Source organism: Macaca thibetana, chromosome 8 (genome assembly GCF_024542745.1).
Source record: "Macaca thibetana thibetana isolate TM-01 chromosome 8, ASM2454274v1, whole genome shotgun sequence".
Classification (NCBI taxonomy): domain Eukaryota; kingdom Metazoa; phylum Chordata; class Mammalia; order Primates; family Cercopithecidae; genus Macaca; species Macaca thibetana.
In genome coordinates this window covers 71,227,840-71,254,374 of record NC_065585.1, presented here as the reverse complement: position 1 = coordinate 71,254,374, position 26,535 = coordinate 71,227,840, and the positions used below count along the sequence as shown (strand labels likewise).

The 26,535-nt window shown below is 36.9% G+C and overlaps 1 protein-coding gene across 11 annotated transcripts in view; it reads right to left on the bottom strand.

Moving 5' to 3' along the window:
- STAU2 (staufen double-stranded RNA binding protein 2) overlaps window positions 1–26,535 on the bottom strand; it is a 332,823-nt gene that overhangs the window by 156,847 nt on the left and 149,441 nt on the right. For all 11 annotated transcript variants that reach the window (XM_050802287.1, XM_050802289.1, XM_050802291.1 and 8 more), the window contains 2 exons: window positions 23,564–23,695; window positions 4,816–4,876 (listed from right to left, as the gene is read on the bottom strand). In XM_050802287.1, coding sequence (XP_050658244.1) covers window positions 4,816–4,876; window positions 23,564–23,695 — 193 coding nt within the window. The remainder of the gene's footprint in view (window positions 1–4,815; window positions 4,877–23,563; window positions 23,696–26,535) is intronic.

The following is a 26,535-nucleotide window of genomic DNA, read 5'->3' as shown; positions in this document are numbered from 1 at the left end:
GCTCTTTTTAATTGTCTTCTTAAGACCTCTGGCTATTGGAGTGTTTGCCTTTTTTAAAAAAATTGACTTTTATGTGTCCTTTGCATATATTCTATTTGTTGTTATGCTGCAATTTATGCTGTCATTTGCCTTTTTATTTTCTTGTGCTGCTCCTTGAACTTGTTTTTAGCATTTATGTATATAAATCCATCTTTTTTACTTTATGGTTTCATCCTTTGTTCTTATGCTTAAAAACACTATCATACTGCAATGAAAAAATGCATCCTAAAAATGCTCATTAAAAAAAATGTATCTGATATCTTTTTATGTGGAAAAATGAGTCAAGCAAGTTTTAAAAATCATAACAATTTAAATTCATGAAATCTTTCCTGAGAATATTTCAGAAAGACATGTTATCTGTGCTAATCTGATTAAAAACTTAACTTTCTAATTGCAGATTATTTTTCCTTTAAATCAATGGACCTTTAAAGACAGACTCAACTGGTATGACTAAAACAGAGGCAAGCTTAACACTACCTCTAATCTTCCTTCCTAGATTCAGTAGGCAAGAAAGGAGAATTCTTGTCAATGCAATTTTTTAAAGACTATAGCTTCTCACCCCTCAGGTAGGTCTAATATACAGGCATCAATGTAAAAGGAGGATGATATCATTCTGAAATATTTGGATCTTTCCTCCTGTGTTCAGGGGAGAAGGAGCAATTCTACCTGCAGTCTCAAATGGACAGCAATGAGAATGTGTATGTTCCCATTGCTCTCAATTGCTTCAGATAGGCCTCTATTTACAGGACTTTTGTTTGAAAGCAATCAGGTATTCACGGATTGGGATGCCCAGTACAAGTAACCCACCAATCCTTCTAAATAAGACCACTAAAAGCTGGCTACATTCTTACATTTCTAACACATTATTTATGTCGAAATAAATAATTAAGTTGGATCACTCAGCTTTATATTTACATCCAATTGGCTTCAACTGTTTTGTCTCACTACAAAGTGGTTTCTACTATGGGAACCCCAAGAGGAATTTGTTCAGGGAACGCTCTCAAAACACTATTAAAGAAAGTATATATCAATCTATCACCTTAAAAGTCCAACACTTATACACCACCCTTCTATCCCCCGTTCCCCAGCCCCAACAAAAAATAAAAAACACTAGAGGTACACAGCATTTGGGAAACCAGCAGGCAATCTACCCAATGTCATATCACTAGGACAGGGTAGCCTCCTGGTTTCAGGACGTTCAGTGTTTAATAGTACAGGCATATGAAACAAAAGTGACAAAAATCTTAGTGAGTCAACTAAGATTCTAAAGAGTCAACAAGAATGCTATCCCATCCCACAAGTCTTTGGTCATCTCTAATGAACCTAGAAGTGCCAGCATATTTCACAGGGGCTAAATAAAACTTTTTAAAAGGTTAACGGAAAAATATTTATGTGAAAAATGCTCCGAATAATCTTTTAGTGGGTGGATTCGGCACATACCAGTGAATACCTTTGAGCTTAGTCCAATCTTGAATTAAGCTACAGTTCACCTTTAAGAAACTATGAACCTGCTTTTAAGTAAAAGCCTGTATTAATAAGAAACATGGAATGTGAATACAAAAAGAGATATTATCAGCTGAACTGTATCTAAATATTTTACAAAGTTTTCCAAGAGCCGTCAGTAGATCTTTAAAATTCACGATCTTTTTTTAAAAAAGTTAGTCATTCATCTGTAAAAATCTAGTTTTTTATGTGTATACCAAGCACAAAATTGCCCCATGCTAAACTTAACATAAACCTCACATTACAGAGTTATGTGTTCCTATACTTCAACATAACTATTACAGTGATTCAAAGGATAAAAACACACTTAGAATAGTCTACCTTCTGCTGCATTTCAGTGCAATGAAGAAAGCCTGAGCAGCACCCAAAAATTAGGTCCATATTTTAAATCTGCAGGCAATCAAGCAAGGAAAATAAATTGAGGAACCAGGCTATGTAATCACAATCACTTGCAAAACCATTTAAACTATTTTCTAGTTGTAATTGTTAGCAGTTTCCTATGACTGTAGTCTTTTAAAAAATATCTTCCACTTCAAAAATTAAATGCACATGTACATTAATGTTTTTTGTCTACTTATAGTTAGGTGCTAGCTATGCCAGATTAAAATTCCTTCTTTCCCCTTTCCAATTCTGCATTCCCTTCTTTTCATTTTTGTACATTACGGTTCCAAGCTAATTTCGTATTATTTATCCAAATAATGAGTGGCTAAAAATTTGATCTTTAAAACTACAATTTTGAAGCAATGTAGAGTTTAACAAAACAAACAAACAAAAAACCACAGTGAGCTTGCCATTTCATGATGATAGTGTTTTTCACAAAGGAATATGTTACCTTTTCAGATGTTATTCAAGGATGGTTAATCATTTTATAAATGTTACATAATTAAAGATTCTCAACATTATAAATTAGTATGCATAACTCTTAACAGAGAAAATTGAATAATAAGATGTAAATTGAGTTGTTCAAGGTCAGACAGTATGTCAGTGAGGCAGCCAGCACTGGCAGTCTCAAATTCCTGTCTTCTCTCACATGTGCCATGCTCTAACCTTTGCCTGCAAAATGCTAACTCTGGTATTCTTCACAGGACAGAAATCATTTAGAATACAATTTCAAACTTAAGAAACTGATTAAGAAGTTAACCTAAATATTACCATAATATATGAATTTAAATTAATTTTCAGCTAATTGGTCCATCATCTGAATGATCAATTCCTAAGCACAGCCCAACTTCCTCCTAATGTTGTATTTAAGTGCCATTTAAGGGGACTCAGGTTTCACTTGTGAGAACTAACCCTTGGGGAATGAAACAGCTACTTTTCAGAGCTGGGCTGCCCTTATCCTCTATGGTAACCTGAGGAAGGGACAATCCAGTGTTCATTCGAAGAACTCTTAGAGCAGCTTTCTCATCTCCTTACAGCTGGGAAGGGATAACAGAACATTCTTATTTCAAAGGCTTAATCTGAACCATTGTAGACCAGAAATTCCTAAAGCATTAACCGTCTGGTTAAGTTTTAAGCTGGCTTCAAATAGTTTTCTCACTTCTAACTTTATGTCTCAGGCAAACCTGTTATGCATTCTTACATACTTCTGATCACTTAAACTGGCCTCTTTGTGATATTCCTTCCCATATCTGCACAGGACAGAAGTATCCCCCACTTGTCATCCCATGAGATGTACCCCTTAGTAAGTTAAAAAAAACAAACACATAAAACTAGGGGCCAAAACATCACTGTTTAATGATGGAGCTTGCAGGTTATCTATAAAGAGATTTCATGTTAAAATTGTCAAGTTAATAACTAATTGAAATACATAATGTTTATATTCTTTGAAAAAATATTTAGTGCCAAAATGTAATTATTCAATAATAAGCTATATATTCTTGGTCACCATATGTATGCACAAAACATCTGACAGACAAAAGCATAAGAATGGAATTTCTGGCAAGCCTACAAAGAATAATATCATTTTTATAAAAGAAAAGAGGGAGGAGGCACGGAAGGAAATCAACATTCATTAAGTGCTTACTAGGAAACAGGTACTGTGCTAAGTACTTTACATTAAACTGCAATTAATTTCATGTTGATTACATTCCTTCACCAAATCATTACAAACCAATATATTCAAACATCAAATGAACTGAACACAAACTCCAGGAATCCCGAACTGATTCCATTTTTTCCTTCGGCTATGTGCTAAGGCCATCATATTTATCACCATTATTTATATAGGCCAAGGGCTCAGAAGCACATTAATTTAAATTATTCCCAGAAAGCAACCCCAAAATGCCAGTAACTCACTGAAATATTCAAGAGGCTAGTTTTGATAATCCAAGAATTCAATTCTTATGAGTATATTTTGATAAGAATTTGTTACTAATTTCATTATACATCAACAGATGAGCTGCTAATATCAAAGACTAAAACCATGGATTATGATAATTCACAGATTGAAGTTTTTTCAGTGTCCAGAGGTTGTAAAGAAGACAGATAGGGTGGAAATGGGATAGACTGGGTGTTTTCACTAGCCAAATGTTTTGATTCACTGATTTACAGTAAAATGGTCACTTCAGTGAAATAGATGCTTTTCAAAAAGTGAGGGAGGGTATTAAGGAAAAATGTCTAAATGTCCAATGCAAAATATCTTGATCACATACATTTGAAAAAAATCTGTAAACTGAAATTGTTTCTTAACTGTTTGACAATACTGTAAGTGGAACAAAATTAACCAATTTTATTCTTACATTTCTGACATTTCACTTAGTAACCTTAATAAAATATTAAACTTTTAATGACTCAGCAAAACGCAAAAAAATGTTTAGGCAATGTTAAGTGAAAACACAATAAAATTTTATGCATATCATAATTATATAAAAATTTGTGTGCATATAAAAATTGGGAACTTTGAAAGTTGATCTGACAGCATAATCAGCTTATAGATAATTACTTATTTTTCTTATGAAAATTATTTTTATATTTCTATATTTTTTATAATGTTGTTTCAATAAAAATGGCAACTTTAAAAAAGCATGTGATCACTACATGTATTAAATGGCACTCTGTTTGCAATGGTTTAACTGTGTTAAGTGTATCTGTGTCTCAGTTTTCCAGCTATTCTGTCGGTTCCAGGAAAGCAAACACCAGGACTCCTTTGTACCCTCCACAATACGTAACACAGTCTCTCAGATCTAGATAGACCCAACCAATCCCAGTGACAGCTAGTCACTGAGCCACTGATGAACACCAAGTGCAGATAACATAAAAATGAGAACTTACTATTATTTGTTGGTTCAGGAAACCCAGGCTTTGGACCACTCCATCCTTTGTTTTCCCCTGTCTGAAAGATTAAATCAAATCAGAGAAACAGGCTTATTCAAAAAGGAAAAACAAAAGGTGACTAATCAATTAAGCAAAGGCAAAGTCCTCTCACATGGTTATTCTGCATATTCTATCTCTGACCCTGGGACGATGGCTACAAAAGAAACTAACATGAAAGGTATCATTTATTCCTCTTCTGCACCTAAATCTACTTCTTACATCCTTCTGCTTTTGTCTGATCACGTAAATTTATAATTCAAGGCATAAATAACGCCAATATTCAATATATGTATTATATAGAATATAAGCTCTAGCTAGGTGATGAAAAAATAAATCTTTTTTTTTTTTTTTTTTTTTTTTTTTGAGACAGAATCTCATTCTGTCGCCCAGACTAGAGTGCAATGGCTTGGTCTCGGCTCATTGCAACCTCCGCCTCCCAGGTTCAAGGATTCTCCTGCCTCAGCCTCCCGAGTAGCTGGGATTAGAAGTGCCTGCCACAATGCCTGGCTAATTTTTGTATTTTTAGTAGAGATGGGGTTTCGCCATGTTGGCTAGGCTGGTCTCAAACTCCTGACCTCAAATGATCCGCCCGCCTTGGCCTCCCAAAGTGCTGGGATTACAAGCGTGAGCCACCACACCTGGCCAAAAAGTAAATCTTATTAAAATAATAAATAATCATTGCCACAAATGCTTAAGTGACCAAAAGAGCTTTTGTATGATTCCTGAGGTCAAATTAACAATCTAACAATCAAACATTTCTATGAACAAAAATGTTACTATGTCCATCTAGAAAAGTCCTACAGTAAGGATCACTAAATACTGCTAATGACATATACAAAAAAATTGAAAACTAAGTCCTAACTTTAAGCAAAACATGTAATATTCTGACTTTTGCCAAATGATTAGTGTTTGGTATAAAATACATTCTGAAATATATATGCTTTGTAGTAGTAAGTATTCAAATCAAATTAGTAAGTGACTTTAGTTATATTACCTTTCTGTACAGCTGGTAACTTATCTCTTATGATGATCAGCATTTTATATTTATGTTAACGGTCAAAGGTAAAATAGATAATTAAGCCTAGATACAAACACAAAATACAATTGCTGCAAATAGTTTACCCATGTTCATTTTTTTAAAAAAGTTGTTCTTATTGAATTCATTCCTTTTAATTATACGTCTTAGGGTGACAAGGAAAGATATAGTGGCAGACAGCAGAAGCAAAACCGAAAATAATCCTGAAGAGTAAGCTGACAGTATGTTAGACACAACCAGCAGCTTCATATGAACTAGGGAGCATCTCTTTCTCTAATTAGCTTGTTTATCTCTTTAAAACACAAATTCCTGTCTTCATCCACATTTACCATCCTGAGAGATTGCTGCTATAACCTTTGACTGCAAAATGTTACCACAGGCATCCTTCACAAGAGAGAAATTACTATGTAATAAAATAGACGGATAGTAGTAATAGCTAAAAGCTAACACTTAAGATTTGAAAGTGTGGTTGCTAACGTGCTAAGTGTTTTGCATAAATATGGATTATCTCATTTTCTATTCTCACAAAAATTTGGTAAGATAAGCGATATTAATATTCAATTTTACAGACAAGCAAACTAGGGTTAGAGTTCCTGTAATTACTCTGAGGTCACACAGATAATATGCGCGAGTGCCAGGATGTCAAACTATGTCTTTTAACTAGAGGGGAGTAATCGTGCTACCTTTGTACTATCATTATCAGGAGAGAAAAAAGAGCTAAAGGAAGGAATGAACAAAAAAGTTACAGATTAAGTAAAACTGCGCTATCTAAGAATGAAAAGAAAAACAGTGAGATGAAGAACAGAGTTTGGAACTATTAAGAAGAATGCTCTAAAGGCACAGCCGGGATGGAAAGGACTACTGCAAAAACAAATGAAAGAAAAACAGAACTAGATGGTTCCAAGGGATGAAAGAAATTTAAAAGATTTTGAAAAGCAGCTAAAATCATTATTCACATGAAAACCTGGTGAACAAAGAGAAACAAATCATGTTCCATTTTTCTTTTACATTCCTACCTTACTTTTAATTTTATTCATACCTCCAAAACATAGCCTGTACTTATCAAAGTGCTGACAACTGTTTAGGTTCTCAGAGAAGTAATTATGTTTCAAGAATCCTGGAGCAGTTCTACAATTAGACACAGGATTCTAGTCTTCCAAACAAGTTTTTCATTTTTAATTAGTGGAATTAATAAAATCTGTTTTATTCGACTAAATTAATTTCTTCTATCCTTACATTGTTTATGTTACCTTAATACTATACAATTGGCTGGACATGGTAACTCAAGCCTGTAATCCCAGCACTTTGGGAAGCTGAGGCAAGCGGCTCACCTGAGGTCGGGAGTTCGAGACCAGCCTGACCAACATGAAGAAACCCTGTCTCTACTAAACTACAAAATTAGCCAGGCATGTTGGCACATGCCTTTAATCCCAGCTACTCGGGAGGCTGAGGCAGGAGAATCACTCGAACCCGGTAGGCGGAGGTTGCAGTGAGCTGAGATCATGCCATTGCACAGCAGCCTGGGCAACAACAGTGAAACTCCATCTCAAAAAATATATACATTATACAATTTATCCAGTAGGTACCATTTGATTTTCACCTGAGAGCTATGCTTAACTTCAAAATTTCTTTCTGTTAAAGATCACTGTTTGGAGTAAGGAAAAGCGGTCAGGAGAGATGAGGTCAAAGTAATTACTACAAGAATTTCTCTCTTGGAAAGGAGAAACCCAGCAGGCACAAAGTACAGTTCATCTCCTGATCCTTACTTTCTCTATTTCTTCTATTGTACCCCTCAGACACAAATGAGAAATAGAAAAGCAGATGATATGGTTTGGCTCTGTGTCCCCACCCAAATCTCACCTTGAATTGTAATAATCCCCACATGTCAAGGGTGGGACCAGGTAGAGATAACTGAAACAAGTGGGTGGTTCCCTCATGTTACTCTCTTGGTGGTGAATGAGTCTGACAAGATCTGATGGCTTTATAAGGGGCTTCCCCTTTTACCTGGCACTCATTTCTCTCTCCTGCTGCCCTGTGAAGAGGTGCCTTTTGGCACAACTGTAAGTTTCCTGAGGCCTCCCCAGCCAGCCCCACAGAACTGTGAGTCAATTAAACCTCTTCCTTTATAAATTACCCAATCTCTAGCAGTTGTTTACAGCAAACTAATATATGAGACAACAGCAGGAGGTAAGTCAAAGTCTGAAAATTGGAAAGCAGATGAACAAGTTGTAGTTAGCTTAGCAGATATGAGTAACTGAAACCTAACCTGCAGAGGAAGAAGCCAACAAAGAGCTAACAGTAAGGTGATGTGTCACCCAGAATCCTAGAAAGCCTCCAGAATTAGGAGGTACTTTAAAGATGAATCCTGGAAGGGGCTGAAACAGAAAGACTGTCTGGAAGTCTTTTCAAGTTATTATGAAATCTCCCAGCCGGGCACGGTGGCTCAAGCCTGTAATCCCAGCACTTTGGGAGGCTGAGACGGGCGGATCACAAGGTCAGGAGATCGAGACCATCCTGGCTAACACAGTGAAACCCCGTCTCTACTAAAAAATACAAAAAACTAGCCGGGCGAGGTGGCGGGCGCCTGTGGTCCCAGCTACTCCGGAGGCTGAGGCAGGAGAATGGCGTAAACCCGGGAGGCGGAGCTTGCAGTGAGCTGAGATCCGGCCACTGCACTCCAGCCTGGGCGACAGAGCCAGACTCAGTCTCAAAAAAAAAAAAAAGAAATCTCCCTATTACCTCTTTGACCCCAAGCAGCCAGGTGCCCACTCCTTCCTAATAAGGGTTTCCTGTTGGAAGTGGCTAAAACAGAGAGGCTCTGGATACCAGGCATAGTTGAGGGTGAAATCCGTGTGTCACCCTGCAAATAAGGAGATGGCGTTCCAAGGTTTCATACTGAAAAGATTCCGAGCCTCTTTTCTCATTTCCCCCTCAGAAGACACATCCAGGGTTCCAATCCACAAGGAACAAAAAGATAATGAGGAGAACAGAAGGAAAAAAATGCAAAAAAAAAAAAAAAAAAAAAAATTCCTCAGGCACATAAGAGAAATACTACACCCATTAAACAAGAATAGGAAGCCATAAAAAGGAATATTCTGAGAATGAGGAAGAACTCTGGGAAATCAAAAATATAATAGCTGAAGTGGAAAACAAAATTGAGGAACTCTTCCTAGAAAACAGAACAACAAAAAAAACAGAAATGGAGGGAGAAAAGAAAAATCACAACACCATCCATAAGATTAACAGCATCACAGAAATAAACAACAGCAAAAATAAAAGGAGAGAAATTATTAAAGAAATAATATATTTCTCAGTTCCAAAGTATATGAATTTCTAGATTAAAACTCAAATGTCCAACATAATTTATCAAATACACATATAAAATACACGTATCTCAGAATCCCTGAGAAAATAAAAAGTCAGAAAAGCATTGATAGGGAGGAGAAGGGTAAAAGTTTCATATACAGGCTGAAGAGTCAGGTGTTGAAATTTTAACAGTAATGGTGGGATGTACAAGATAAGGGTGTGATGCCTTCCCAACTCTGTGAAAATTTACTTCCAATTTAGAATTACATCTTAGAAAAAAAACTATTAAGTGTGTGGGAAATATAAAGAAATTTCAGACTACAAGATCTCAAAAAAACATTTACTTTCCATGTATCCTTCACAAGGTCCTAAAGAATGAACTCTATCAAAACAAGAAAGTAAACCAAGAACAAGGGAAACTGTCCAAAAAACAGTCAACTCAACAAAGGACAGAGGCCAAAGAAATTTCAGGATAATGGTGAAGAGAAGAACCTAAACACCAGCTCTAAAGCAGGCCTCTCCATCAATCTGCAATACAAGAGGAGGATAAAGAGCTCTAAAGGTTGGGTAGGGTGGACGTTGGGAAAGGAATGAAAAAAACTGCATGATCTGCTTGAGTGGTAAAGACTTTGGGGATAGAAAGATGTAGAAAAGTGTATGTGTGGAGTATATACCAGAGTTAAATCCTCATTTTCCAAAGCAGAAAGTACATTTAATATTTTTACTTTTATATTACTTCTCATAATATTTAAACATGAGAAACCAAGAGATAGCACAAACTACCAATAGTGGTAAATAATAAAATAAATAGTTACAACAGGTGGTAAAGTAGTTGCCTCTGGCAAAGGGGAAGCAGAAATGGCCAGTGGCAAGGAAGAACAGGATATTTTGGTGTTTTAAATTATAAACCTTGAGTTTTTACACTATTAATCTTGTATAAATTCTGCCTTTTTATATATATATATTACTTTGAGTATGAGTACTACTTTGATGAATATAATGATCAAATATGAAAAAGAATAGTCATGTCTTGACTTACAACAAACTCCAAGATATTAAGAAAAACTCTTAAGATATCTGAATGAAGAAAATCAAGATGCAAGAATGGCATATAAAAAAAGGTGAAGAGAGTATTCCATTTTTCCTTAGAATCTAGAAACATAACAGTGACAAAGAACCAATCTGAAAAAAACAATTGCAACTTTTCTTGAACCTTTTAGAGACCTGAGATTACAAGGTAAACAAGCAAAATGAATTCTAGAGAGTAATAAATCCTTCTGAGAGAGATACGACTCACAAAAACGTTACAGCGTTGGCAGGGCAGGGATAGCAGAAATGACTGCCATGAATGCAAGTAAGAAGAAACTAGATGAAATGTTAAATTCTTAAAGCCTGAGTATGAGCTAGCATAATAGTTTAGAAAAACTGGGAGCTCCAGACAGCAGCTCTTTTCCATTGTCCTGCCCTGGATTCTCAGGAGAACAACTGGGGGTACAGCTGCAGACCAGAGAGAGCCCAACTTGGTGCAGGAATGCAGCTAGTTAGTGGCTGCACTGAGGGACAAGCACAGAACCTTGCCACCTCTCTAGGCCATTGTCCAATACAAAACAAAAAATTTAAGCCACTGGAGAAAGGGTTGAAACAAATCCTATATGCCTTTGGGGCAAAGGCAGGAAATTCTCTGGTCCTAAGAGCTCAGTAAAGCTTCATTGCTTCTGAAGAAGGATTAAAAGCAAAAGCTATATGCTCCTGGGGGAAAAAAAAAGACAGAAAACCTACTTGAGAGTAAGACACTACAGCAGTATAAAGCAGAGGTCTGCAAATGCTGGGAAATGTACAGGAAACTCTCTCATGCCCAAAGTGCCCACAAATCCAAGACAAAGTTTGGTTACCACAGAGAAGAGAGCAAAAACAGAAAGATCCACCTCTGAGACCCAGGCTCACAGAGTCTGCCAGAAAATGAAGCTGTACAAAAAAATCAAGAACTATGACACCCACCACAATCCCAGGATTAAATAATAAATAACAGCAGTCTACTACAGAGCCCAAAGAAAGATAACCCCCATGCCATGACACAGCAAAGAGACCTCTAAACCTGAGGGCAGAGCAGAGAAACTGTGAAAAAACCCTCTCAAAACCTCACATTACACAAAGCACAGATAACAGAATATGACTACTGAAGGAATTTGCAGTTAATAGTGACTATGGCAATAACAAAACCCAAAATGAATTCAGTAAGTAACTAGACTGATGCAACCCTCCATCCAAAACGTCTGAGAGAAAGACAAATGCTGATTTCTCAACAAATACTATTTGACTTAGCCTCTACTATTTTTCTGTCACAAGGTCCAACACTCATTCAAAAATTATGAGATACCCAAAACTGTAAGAAGAAATAAACCACTGCCAAAACATAAGGAAGTCAACAAAACAGGGCCCAGGGATGACCCTGATGCTAGACCTTTCAGAAAGGTATTTTACAACACCTATGATTCATAGGTTGAAAGACCTACTGGAAAAAGCAGACAACATACATGAGCATATGGGGAATTTCGGCACAAAAATAGAAACCACAGAACAAAAACAAAAGGAAATCTTAAGGAAAAATATTAGAGATCAAAACATTGATGTCATTATTAATAATGCATTAATTCAGACTGCACACAGCTGAAGAAATATTGTTGAACTTGTAGATAAATCAATAGAAATTACTCAAACTGTTTAACAAAGAAAAAAGAGCAGGGAAAAAAGAAACAAAAAATCCTAGAACTATAAGACAATACCAATGGTCTAATGAATGTATAAATGGAAACTCCAAGGAAAAGAGAGAGAAAACAAGGAATTAAATATATTTTAAAAGATAATAGCTATGAACTTGCCAAAATAACTGAAAGACATCAAATCACAGATCCAAAATGCTCAGAAAACCCTATAAGGATGAGGATGAGAAGGATGAGGATAAGGAAGGAGGAGGAGCAAGAGGAGGAAGAGGAAGAGGAGGAGGATAAAGAAGACAAGGAAAAGGAAAAGGAAAGATGAAGGAGGAGGGAGGAGGAAGAAAAAGGAGAAGGAAGGGGGAGAAGAGAGAAGAAGAACAATAGCAAAGGAGGAAGAGGAGAAGGAATAAACAGGAGATAGAAGAAAGAGGAGAGACTGCGAACAGCTCCAGCCTCTAACTCCCAGCGTGAGCGACACAGAAGACAGGTGATTTTTTGCATTTTCACAACTGAGGTACTGGGTTCATCTCACTAGGGCGTGTTGGACAGTTGGCACTGGTCCACAGGTGCAGCCCGACCAGCAAGAGCTGAAGCAGGGCGAGGCATCATCTCACTTGGGAAGCGCAAGGGGGAAGGGAATTCCTTTTCCTAGACAAAGGAAATTGATAACACAACACCTGGAAAATTGGGTAACTCCTACACTAATACTGCACTTTACCAAGGGTCTTAGCAAATGGCACACCAGGAGATTATATCTCCCACCTGGCCCAGAGGGTACCACGCCCACGGAGACTCCCTCATTGCTAGCACAGCAGTCTGCGATCTAACTGCAAGGCAGCAGCAAGGCTGGGGGAGGGGCGCCTGCCATTCCTGAGGCTTAAGTAGGTCAACAAAGCCGCCGGGAAGCTCGAATTGGCTGGAGCCCACCACAGCTCAAGGAGGTCCTGCCTGCCTTTGTAGACTCCACCTCTGGGGACAGGGCACAGCTAAACAAAAAGCAGCAGAAACCTCCGCAGAGGTAAATGTCCCTGTCTGACAGCTTTGAAGAGAGCAGTGGATTTCCCAGCATGGAGGCTGAGATCTAAGAACAGACAGACTGCCTGCTCAAGTGGGTCCCTGACCCCTGAGTAGCCTAACTGGGAGGCATCCCCCACTAGCTGCAGACTAACACCTCACACCTCACACAGCTGGGTACACCCATGAGACTAAGCTTCCAGAGCAAGAATCAGACAGCAACACTTGCTGTTCAGCAATATTCTATCTTCTGCAGCCTCCGCTGCTGACACCCAGGCAAACAGGGTCTGTAGTGGACCTCAAGCGAACTCCAACAGACCTGTGGCTGAGGGTCCTGACTGTTAGAAGGAAAACTAACAAACAGGAAGGACACCCACACCAAAACCCCATCAGTAAGTCACCATCATCAAAGACCAAAGGCACATAAAACCACAAAGATGGGGAAAAAGCAGTGCAGAAAAGCTGGAAATTCAAAAAATCAGAGTGCATCTCCCCCTCCAAAGGAACGCAGCTCATCACCAGCAACAGAACAAAGCTGGACGGAGAATGACTTTCATGAGTTGAGAGAAGAAGGCTTCAGTTGATCAAACTTCTCAGAGTTAAAGGAGGAACTACGTAACCAGCGCAAAGAAACTAAAAACCTTGAAAAAAGATTTGACGAATGGCTAACTAGAATAACCTATGTAGAGAAGTCCTTAATAGAACTGACAGAGATGAAAACCGTAACACGAGAACTACATGACAAATACACAAGCTTCAGTAACCAACTCCATCAACTGGAAGAAAGAGTATCAGCAATTGAAGATCAAATGAATGAAATGAAGTGAGAAGAGAAGTGTAGAGAAAAAAGAGTAAAAAGAAATAAACAAAGCCTCCAAGAAATATGGGACTATGAGAAAAGACAAAATTTACGTCTGATTGGTGTGCCTGAAAGTGATGGGAAAAATGGAATCAAGTTGGAAAACACTGCAGGATATCATGCAGGAGAATTTCCCCAACCTAGTAAGGCAGGCCAACATTCAAATTCAGGAAATAGAGAGAACGCCACAAAGATACTCCTCAAGAAGAGCAACTCCAAGACACATAATTGTCAGATTCACCAAAGTTGAAATGAAGGAAAAAATGTTAAGGGCTGCCAGAGAGAAAGGTCGGGTTACCAAGAAATGGAAGCCCATCAGACTGACAGCAGATCTCTCAGCAGAAACTCTCCAAGCCAGAAGAGAGTGGAGGCCAATATTCAATATTCTTAAAGAAAAGAATTTTCAACCTAGAATTTCATATCCAGACAAACTAAGTTTCATAAGTGAAGGAGAAACAAAATCCTTTACAGACAAGCAAGTGCTTACAGATTTGTAACCACCAGGCCTGCCCTACAAGAGATCCTGGAGGAAGCACTAAACATGGAAAGGAACAACAGGTACCAGCCACTGCAAAAACATGTCAAAATGTAAAGTCCATCGATGCTAGGAAGAAACTGCATCAACTAACGATCAAAATAACCAGTTAATATCATAATGACAGGATCAAGTTCACACATAATAATATTAACCTTAAATGTAAATGGACTAAATGGTCCAATTAAAAGACACAGACTGGCAAATTGGATAGAGTCAAGACCCATCAGTTTGCTGTATTCAGGAGACCCATCTCACATGCAGAGACATACATAGACTCAAAATAAAGAGATGGTGGAAGATCAACCAATTAAATGGAAAACAAAAAAAAGCAGGGGTTGCAATTCTAGTCTCTGATAAAACAGACTGTAAACCATCAAAGATCAAAAGAGACAAAGAACGTCATTACATAATGGTAAAGGGATCAATTCATCAGGAAGAGCTAACTATCCTAAGTATTTATGCATTCAATACAGGAGCACCCAGATTCATAAAGCAAGTCCTTAGAGACTTACAAAGAGACTCAGACTCCCATAAACTAATAATGGGAGACTTTAACACCCCACTGTCAACATTAGACAGATCAACGAGACAGAAAGTTAACAAAGATATCCAGGAATTGAACTCAACTCTGCACCAAACGGACCTAATAGACATCTACAGAACTCTCCACCCCAGATCAACAGAATATACATTCTTCTCAGCACCACATCACATGTATTCCAAAATTGACCACATAGTTGGAAGTAAAGCACTCCTCAGCAAATGTAAAAGAACAGAAATTATAACAAACTGTCTCTCAGAACACAGTGAAATCAAACTAGAACTCGGGACTAAGAAACTCAATCAAAACAGCTCAACTACATGGAAACTGAACAACCTGCTCCTGAATGACTACTGGGTACATAACAAAATGAAGGCAGAAATAAAGATGTTCTTTGAAACCAATAAGAACAAAGATACAACATACCAGAATCTCTGGGACACATTTAAAGCAGTGTGTGGAGGGAAATTTATAGCACTAAATGCTCACAACAGAAAGCAGGAAAGATGTAAAATTGACACCCTAACATCACAATTAAAAGAACTAGATAAGCAAGAGCAAACACAGTCAAAAGCTAGCAGAAGGCAAGAAATAACTAAGATCAGAGCAGAACTGAAGGAGATAGAGACACAAAAAACCCTCCAAAAAATCAATGAATCCAGGAGTTGGTTTTTTGAAAAGATCAACAAAATTGATAGACCGCTAGCAAGACTAATAAGGAGGAAAAGAGAGAAGAATCAAATAAACGCAATAAAAATGATAAAGGGGATAGCACTACCCACCCCAAAGAAATACAAACTACCATCAGAGAATACTATAGACACCTCTACGCAAATAAACTAGAAAACCTAGAAGAAATGGATAATTTCCTGGACACTTACACTCTCCCAAGACTAAACCAGGAAGAAGTTGAATCCCTGAATAGACCAACAGTAGGCTCTGAAATTGAAGCAATAATTAATAGCCTACCAACCAAAAAAAGTCCAGGACCAGACGGATTCACAGCCGAATTCTACCAGAGGTACAAGGAGGAGTTGGTACCATTCCTTCTGAAACTATTCCAATTAACAGAAAAAGAGGGAATCCTCCCTAACTCATTTTATGAGGCCAACATCATCCTGATACCAAAGCCTGACAGATACAACAAAAAAAGAGAATTTTAGACCAATATCCCTGATGAACATCGATGCAAAAATCCTCAATAAAATACTGGCAAAGCGAATCCAGCAGCACATCAAAAAGCTTATCCACCATGATCAAGTGGGCTTCATCCCTGGGATGCAAGGCTAGTTCAACATACACAAATCAATAAACATAATCCAGCATATAAACAGAACCAAAGACAAAAACCACATGATTATCTCAATAGATGCAGAAAAGGCCTTTGACAAAATTCAACAGCCTTTCATGCTAAAACCTCTCAATAAATTCGGTATTGATGGAACGTATCTCAAAATAATAAGAGCTATTTATGACAACCCACAGCCAATATCATACTGAATGGGCAAAAACTGGAAGCATTCCCTTTGAAAACTGGCACAAGATAGGGATGCCCTCTCTCACCACTCCTATTCAACATGGTGTTGGAAGTATTGGCCAAGGCAATCGGGCAAGAGAAAGAAATAAAGGGTATTCAGTTAGGAAAAGAAGAAGTCAAAATGTCCCTGTTTGCAGATGACATGATTGTATACTTAGAAAACCCCACTGTCTCAGCCCAAAATCTCCTTAAGCTAATAAGAAACTTCAGCACAGTCTCAGGATACAAAATAAATGTGCAAAAATCACAAGCATTCTTATACACCAGTAACAGACAAACAGAGAGCCAAATCATGAATGAACTCCCATTCACAATAGCTTCAAAGAGAATAAAATACCTAGGAATCTAACTTACAAGGGATGTAAAGGACCTCTTCAAGAACTACAAACCACTGCTCAGTGAAATAAAAGAGGACACAAACAAATGGAAGAACATTCCATGCTCATGGATAGGAAGAACGAATATTGTGAAAATGGCCATACTGCCCAAGGTAATTTATAGATTCAATGCCATCCCCATCAAGCTACCAATGACTTTCTTCACAGATTTGGAAAAAACTACTTTAAAGTTCATATGGAACCAAAAAAGAGCCCGCATTGCCAAGACAATCCTAAGCCAAAAGAACAAAGCTGGAGGCATCACGCTACCTGACTTCAAACTATACTACAAGGCTACAGTAACCAAAACAGCATGGTCCTGGTACCAAAACAGAGATGTAGACCAATGGAACAGAACAGAGTCCTCAGAAATAATACCACACATCTATAGCCATCTGATCTTTGACAAACCTGACAAAAAGAAGAAATGGGGAAAGGATTCCCTATTTAATAAATGGTGCTGGGAAAATTGGCTAGTCATGAGTAGAAAGCTGAAACTGGATCCTTTCCTTACTCCTTATACGAAAATTAATTCAAGATGGATTAGAGAATTAAATGTTAGACCTAAAACCATAAAAACCCTAGAAGAAAACCTAGGTAATACCATTCAGGACATAGGCATGAGCAATGACTTCATGTCTAAAACACCAAAAGCAATGGCAACAAAACCCAAAATTGACAAATGGGATCTAATTAAACTAAAGAGCTTCTGCACAGCAAGAGAAACTACTATCAGAGTGAACAGGTAACCTACAGAATGGGAGAAAATTTTTGCAATCTACTCATCTGACAAATACCCAGAACCTATAAAGAAGTCAATCCAATTTACAAGAAAAAAACAAACAACCCCATCAAAAAGTGGGCAAAGGATATGAATGAACAGACACTTCTCAAAAGACGACATTCATACAGCCAACAGACACACAAAAAAATGCTCATCATCACTGGCCATCAGAGCAATGCAAATCAAAACCACAATGAGATACCATCTCATACCAGTTAGAATGGCAATCATTAAAAAGTCTGGAAACAACAGGTGCTGGAGAGGATGTGGAGAAATAGGAACACTTTTACACTGTTGGTGGGACTGTAAACTAGTTCAACCACTGTGGAAAACAGTGTGGCGATTCCTCAAGAATCCAGAACTAGATATACCATTTGACCCAGCCATCCCATTACTGGGTATATACCTAAAGGATTATAAATCATGCTGCTATAAAGACACATGCACACATATGTTTATTGCAGCACTATTCACAATAGCAAAGTCGTGGAATCAACCGAAATGTCCATCAGTGACAGACTGGATTAAGAAAATGTGGCACATATACACCATGGAATACTATGCAGCCATAAAAAAGGATGAGTTCGTGTCCTTTGTAGGGACATGGATGCAGCTGGAAACTATCATTCTCAGCAAACTATCGCAAGAACAGAACACCAAACACCGCATGTTCTCATTCACAGTTGGGAATTGAACAATGAGATCACTTGGACACAGGAAGGGGAACATCACACACTGGGTCCTATAGTGGGGAGGGGGGAGGAGGGAAGGATAGCATTAGGAGATATACCTAATGTAAATGCTGAGTTAATGGGTGCAGCACACCAACATGGCACATGTATACATATGTAACAAACTTGCACGTTGTGCACCTGTACACAAGAACTTAAAGTATAATACAAAATAAAATTAAAAAAAAAAAGAAAGAGGAGAAGGAAGTAGGGGGAGAAGGAAGTAGGAGGAGGAGAAAAAAATGAGAGAAAAAATGAGAAGGAGGAAGGAAGAGGATAAGAAGGAAAAGAAAAAAAGGTGGAGGAAAAGGAGAAAGAAGAAAAATAGAAAGAAGGGAGGAAGAAGGGTGGGGAAAGAGTACAGGGGCAGAGAAGATAAACTTAGATACATCACAGCCAAATTGCTGGAAAATAAAGAAAAGAAATATATTGAAGGCTGAGAAAGGAAAAAAAACACATCAACAAGAACAAGTAAGAATTACAATAGACTTTACATTGAAAATTATGCCTATCAAGAGACAGTGGAGCAAGATCTTTAAAGTACTAGAAGAAACAGGAAACCCAGAATCCTATATCCAGAAAAAAACAACTTTCAAAAATGAAGGTGATTCATTGGAGGCTTAAAAACGAAAAAAAAAGTGAAATTTTCTGCTACAGCAGTCACTGAAGAGCAGCAGCCATAGTTCTGCATTACCACATGGCCATGGGCCTCAACCAGGGCCCATGGTGAACAAGAATATACGCAAGCTGAGGCAGGGCTGCCACCCTGGACACCTCACCAAGCACACAAAGCTTGTGTAAGACATCATCTGGGAGGTGTGTGGCTTCCCCTGTAGAAGTGGCATGCCATGAAGCTGCTCAAAGTCTCCAAGGACAAGCAGGCCCTCAACTTCATTAAGAAAAGGATGAAAACACACATATGCACCAACAGGAAGCAAGAGGAGCTGAGGCAGTATCCTGACTGCCATGAGGAAAGCAGCTGCCAAGAAAGTCTGAGCCCCCACCCCACTCTGTGTATAATAAAACCTATAAAGAAAAAAAAAAAGTGAAATAAAGACTTTTTTCACAAACAAAAGCTGAGAGAATGCACTGCCTACAGATCTGCTAAAATAAGTAATATTAAAGGAAGCCTTCAAGCAAGGAAGGGGTATAATATCAGAAAGAAATCTGAATTTACACAAATAAATGAAGGATATTGAGAATAATCAAAATGAGAGTAAATATAAAAGGCATTTTCTGTTGATTTTAATCACTTAAGAAGATAACTATTTATAAAGCAAAATTAGTAACAATGAGTTGTAGGGTTTAAAAAATATAGAAAACTAACATGTATAGCCACAATAGGAGGTCAGAGAAACTTAGAGAAGTAACATATGTGACCACAACAGAGGTCAAAGAAGAAAAAAAGTAAACAGAGTAAGTAGGGAAAAATAAAGGCAACTAATAAAATGGTGTGTTTAAATACAACAATTCAATAACTTCAGTAAGTACAAAAGGTCTAAGCACCATAACTAAAGGGCAAAGTTTGTCAAATTAAATTTTAAAGAACAAGACCCAATTATATGCTTTCTAAAAGAAATCAATGTAAAGATAGGCTAAAAGTAAAACACAGGAAAAAAGGATCCCATGCAAACACCAGTCAAAATAAAACTGGAGTAGCTATATTAATATCAAAACAGATTTCAGAACAAGGAATAAAAGGAAATACCCAATAAAAGTGGTCATCAAAAAGATACAGCAACACTAATTGTACATGTATATTACAACAAAGTTTCAAAATGCATAAAACAAAAACTAATAAAACTGAAAGAAGCAGAAGTAGGAAAATCCAAACTTATACTTGGAGACTTTAACACTGAACAAACAAGTAATCATAACAGATACAGGGCCTGAAAGAAGAAATCAAGAGGGAAATCAGAACATATTTTGAGTTGAATGAAAGTAAAAACCCATAGAGTGTGTATCCCAGATGTTAAAAAAACAAAAAGAGAAGAAAAACCTAACTTGTCAAAATGTGTAGGACAGAGCTACATCAGTGCTTAAAGAAAAATTCACAGCATTAAATGCCTATATATTAGAAAAAGGAAAGTTCTCAGATATATAGCCTAAACTTCTACCTTACAAAATTAGAAATGAACAAAAAAATAAAAACAAAAACCAGTGAAGGATAAAATAAAGAGCAGAAATCAAAAAAACTGAAAATAGAAAAACAGAGAAAAATCAATGCAACTAAAACCTAATTGTTTGAAAAGATTTAAAATTTTATAAAACCCCTAGCTAAACTGAACAGAAGAAAAAGAGAAAAGAAATAATCAATATCAGAAATGAAAGTGAATATCATTACAGATTCTGCCACTACTAAAAGAGTAAGGGAATGTTACAGATTCTTCCACGATTAAAAGAAAAAGGGAACGTTATAAACAATTTTATACTAGTAAATTCAACAACTTAGAAGAAATAAACTAATTCTTTGAAAGACAAAAACTACCAAAGTTCAATCAAGCAGAAGTAGGTAACCTAAGTAACCCTATTTATTTTTAAAATCTGAGTTTGTAGTTAAAAAACCTTTCCACAGAGAAAATTCTAAACCCAAAAGCCTTCACTGGTAACTTCTACCAAATAATTAAGAAATACCAACCAGGTGCAGTGGCTCACGCCTGTAATCCCAGCACCTTGGGAAGCCAAGGCAAGCAGATCATTTGAGGTCAGGAGAGCAAGACCAGCCCGGCCAACATGGTGAAACCGCTTCTTTACTAAAAATACAAAAAATCAGCCAGGTATGGTGGTACACACCTATAATACCAGCTACTCGGGAGGCAGAGGAGAGAGAATCGCTTGAACCTGGGAGGTGGAGGTTGCAGTGAGCCAAGATCACACCACTGCACTCCAGCCTGGACGACAGAGCTAGATTCTGTCTCAAAAAAACAAACAAAAAAATCCTGTTTTAGCTGGTTTTAAAAACTACTTTTGCCACACTCATCAAAAGTCATCTTATTGATAAATCAATATATTCAGTCCTTCTCTTATTTGATCTCTCTGCAGCATCTGATGTAGTAGTCATTCTCTGTTCCTTTTTGCAGGTAGTCTTTCCTCCTCTTTTTTCCTGTATCTTGAATGCATCTTATCTGCTATTCAAATCTTACCCATTACATTTCTGAAATATCTCTGGAGTCTTTCCCTTCCTCCTCTCTACCTTCACTGTCTCAGTTCAGACCCTCAATATCTCTTACCTAAACAACTCTGGCTGCCTCCTGACTGGCATTCCTGTCTGGTTTCCCTCTGCTCAAATCCATGCTCCACATTACTTAACAGAAGTATCTTTTGAAGAATGCAAACCAGATCAATTCACATTCATGTTCAAATCTTAAATGAGCATTTCTTCAAACTTTCTACTTTGCATAGTAACAGTGACCTCAGCTTCTTTTCCTGACTTTCCAGGTTCATCCTCATGCTCTCTAGGTTCTGGGATACTATAGTTTTGTTATATGGTTAAAATTCCTCACTCCCTGCACTTAAAGAAAGATCACCTCCTTGAGTGCAGAGACCAAGTTTCAGTCATCTTATTAAAATCAGTCATTTTTAAGTGTCTAGCATTTAGTGAGTGTGATGATTAATTTTGTATGTCAACTTGTCTGGGCCACAGTGCCCAGATACTTGGTCAAACATTATTCTGGGTGTTTCTGCAAGAGTGTTTTTGGGTAAGATTCACATTTAAAGTGGTGAACTCTGAGTAAAGCAGATCATGCTCCACAATGTGGGTAGTCCTCATCTAATCAGCTGAAGGCCTGAACAGAACAAAAAGCTGACCTCCCAGGGCTAGTAGGAATTCTCCAGTAGACTGTTTTTGGACTGAAATTTCAACTCTTTCCTGATTCTCCATCCTGTCAGCCTGTCCCATCAGATTTTACACTAGCAAAGCCTCCACAATCACATGGGCCAATTCCTTAATATATATACACAGACACACACACACATACACACACACACACACACACACACACACACACGCTGATGGTTCTGTGTCTTTGGAGAACCCTGAATTACACAATGGTTATATAAAAAATGGTTTTCAAATTAATAAAATTAATTAATTAATGCTGGTTTTTTGTTCTACTTTCATTTAATTTACAAATACATGTCTGTGAGGAGATTTATTTTGACATATTTTTATAGATCACTCACCAGTTTTAAGTCAATATAAATGTGTTAAGTTAAAACAACAAATATACAATATAAGGACTACAGAAACTGGAACACATGTTAGGTTTCATGTTACAAATACTTTTAAAAGAAGAAAAAGTGTTGACTAGCCAGGTTATAAAAACAGAATTGAAATCTCTAGCAATACCACACAAAGATTTTTTTAAATCATTCAAAAGAATTGCCTAGAAAACAAAAAAGTACATCAAAGTGTCTTTATATATTTTTGTTTCTAACTCTAAACTTTTAAAATGTGTTCCTGTAGAAACTAAAAATATCTTTGAAACAGAATTCTTGTGTGAGAAGATGCTGGTCTAAAGCATATTACTTTTGATACAAGTAATTAGTAAGCCTGTTTTTTGAATGTTCACATAAATAAAATGTTTGACAGAAATAATGTCTACAAATCCACAGATAACAAAATGATACTTAATACAAAATGGAAATAAGCCAATTTCTGCCAAGTTATATGCCAAGTTCTGAATTCAGGGTTCTCTGCTTCCCTTGTAACAGATGTAGGTGTTAATGATGTCATTAACTGCTGCAGAAAAAACAGGGGACCATGAACACAGGTCTTGGCAGAAAATAAACACCCTATGAGTTCACCTTTAAATTTAAAGTAAATAGAAAAATTAGTTTATAGAGTGTCTGTCCAATATAGTTCCTGCCCTAAAGGGGTAAGTCAGAATTTTTATTTCCAGTGTTTTCAGCTGTATTCCAAAAATAAAGGCTAACAACCTGTGTTCTCAAAAGACACAAATTAAGACTGTATCTATACGGCAAAAACAACCAGTCAACAAGTTAAAAATGTTACATTGGTATTACATAAAATATGTACAACCATACGACAAACTTTTTGCATTTTCTAATCGTAAGATTACAAATACTCATTAATATCTCATCTTACTCCGTAAGTATATGTTATTTTGTGCTTGGATCATCTATCTTTGTATTGCCTCAGAAAAGTTAAAATTGACATCTACTTTAATACCAGTTAAGATCAAAATTTATTAATGACTTTGATATTATGACAGATAGGATACACAGATGTAAACTTAACTCTTACCTTCTCAAGTTGATCCTGAAGATTAGTGGATGCTTTATAACCAAGCTGTAATAGCATTGCTTCTGCAGCATTTTTTTTGGCTATCTTTTTATTAGGTCCTGTTCCTGTAGCAACTTCATTGCCTACCTTCACCTGATAAGATTAAAGAAATAAATTAATGATAATTGTTTTGGTAAACAGGAAGTCCTTACACCATAAAGCAATTCTACTCTCTAGCATTTGAAAATATAAAGTTCAGTCCAAAATAAAAACAGCAACATAACATTTATGTAATCTTATATGTACATGAAAAAAATATGAAAAAATGGTCCTTAAAATATCAATGGAGGATTATCTCATGATGGTAGAATTTTATAGAATTTTTACTTCCATATACATTTATATGCTATTTGTTTTTTAAAACACTAAATTTATATTATTTATATAAGCAGAAAAATAAAATTTACATTTTAACAGCATTCATGTTGGTTATGACTACATTTTAGCATTCTTATATTTCAACTGATAAACTGAAAAGGCTGAAATTCATATTGGTGCCATTTAAAATAATGTTCAAATTGCAACATTTATGTAAACATTCAAGTTTACAAAGATTTACATTAAATAGTTCCTGAAGAGAATTAATACACAAGTGTTGCTACAACATTATGATTAAAAACAAAGGCTTCTGGCTGGGCACAGTGGCTCACACCTGTAATTCCCCTTTGGGAGGCCAAGGCAGGCGGATCACAAGGTCAGGAGTTCGAGATCAGCCTGGCCAATATGGTGAAACCGCGTCTCTACTAAACTTACAAAAATTAGCCAGGTGTGATGGCACGCACCTGTAGTCCCAGCTACTCGGGAGGCTGAGGCAGGAGAATCGCTTGAACCTGGTAAGTGGAGGTTGCAGTGAGCCACAATTGTACCACTGCATTCCAGCCTGGGGCCACAGAGTGATACTCCGTCTTTAAAAAACAAAACAAAACAAAACAAAACAAAACAAAACAAAACAAAAAAGCAAAGGCTTCCAAGTCAGATTGGGATATGAAACTCAACTCTATTATTTCCTAGCTGTATGAACTGGGACAAATTATTTAATATCTCTAAGCCTCAGGCTTTTCATCAGTAAAGCACAGGTAATACCAACTTCGGCACAGTGTTGCTTTGAAAAGTAAACAAGATAATGTGTGTAAACCACAGCGTTTAATCCATCATAATTGCTCAATAAAAAAAAAATTTTATCATTAGAACTATTCTACAGTTATCTTCTGTGAGCAATTTATACATGTATTTACAACCATACAACTATAAAAAGTAAAGTAGATAGCCAAAAAGAATAGAATTACAAGAAGAAATAGAAAATACACAACTATAGTTGAATTTCTTTTTACACAATGGTCTCAGTAAGTGATTGAAGAAGTGGTTAAATAGTTATTCACAACGTTGGAAATTAAACAATGTAATTCTGGTCAGGTGTGGTGGCTTATACCTATAATTCCAACACTAAGAGGATTGTTTGAGGCCAAGAGTTTGAGACCAGCCTGGGCAATGTAGTGACACCCCATCTTTACAAAAAAAAATTTAATTATTTAGGCAAGATGGCTGTAGTCCCAGCTACTTGGGAGGCTGAGGTGGGAAGATTGCTTGAGCCCAGGAGTTCAGGGCTGCAGTGAACTGTGATCATACCACTGCACTGCACCCTGGGCAACAGAGCAAGACCACATCTCTAAAAAAATTAAAATTAAAAATTAAAAATTTTATAAACAATGTAATTCCAAATTACAATGGGCAAAAGAAGAAATTCCAGTGAAAACTAGAAAATATTTTAAATAATCCACGGAAATATACCAAAACTTGAAGGACACAGCAAAAGGAAGGTCTAGAAGAAAATGCATAACCATAACAGCTTACAGGAGAGGAACAAAGTAACGAGCTAAACATCCACCTCAAGAAGTCACAAACACATCAGCAAAACAAACCCAGAGAAACCAGAATAAAAAGCAAAAGGTAAGGAAATACAAAACAAAGTACAATAAAGTTAGAAAAGCCAAAAGTTGGTTCCCTAATAAGACTAATAAAACGATAAATCAAAAGTAAGACTGGTCAAGAAAAAAAATATGAGTTCTTCTCTGAGATGGGTATTTTTAAAAAAGAAAAGAAGAGGAGAAGGCACAAATAAGAAATGAAATAATTAAAAAGGGAGATTACCATCGCTTCTGTAGCATTACAAAATAATAAGGATTACTGAGGCCGGGCGGAGTAGCTCACTACCCGTAATCTCGGCACTTCGGGAGGCCAAGGCAGGTGGATTACTTGAGGTCAGGAGTTCAAGGCCAGGTTGGCCAACATGGTGAAATCCTGTCTTATACTAAAAATACAAAAATTAGCCAGGCATGATGGCAGGTGCCTGTAATCCCAGTTACTTGGAAGGCTGATGCAGGAGAATTGCCTGGACCCAGGAGAAAGAAGTTGCAGTGAGCCAAGATCATGCCACTGCACTCCAGCCTGAGCGACACAGTGAGACTCTGTCTCACAAAAAAAAAAAAAAAAAAAAAAAGGAATACAGAGAACAATTTTATGCTAAATTTTAAAAACATATTTAGATACAATGGAAAAATTCTTAGACAATACAAATTACCAAATTGCCACAGAATAAGCCTAAAGAATACGACTAAAACTACTAATGAAATAAAAACCATAATAAAAAATCTTTGTAAAAAGAAAACTCTGGAGATCTTCTCCACAAAGTTCTACTCAATATTTAAGGAAGAATTACGTTCTTCTTTTCATCCAAATTCATCCATAAAACAGAAAATGAGAAATCAGTCCCCAATTATTTTATGAGCTACCATTTTGATTCCAAATCCCAACAAGAACAGTACAAGAAAGAAAATTTAAACAGTTTCACTCATGAACATAGATGCAAAAGTTTTAAACAGTATAATGAATAAAGCAATATACAAAAAGAAAAAGATTCATGACAAAGTTAGGTT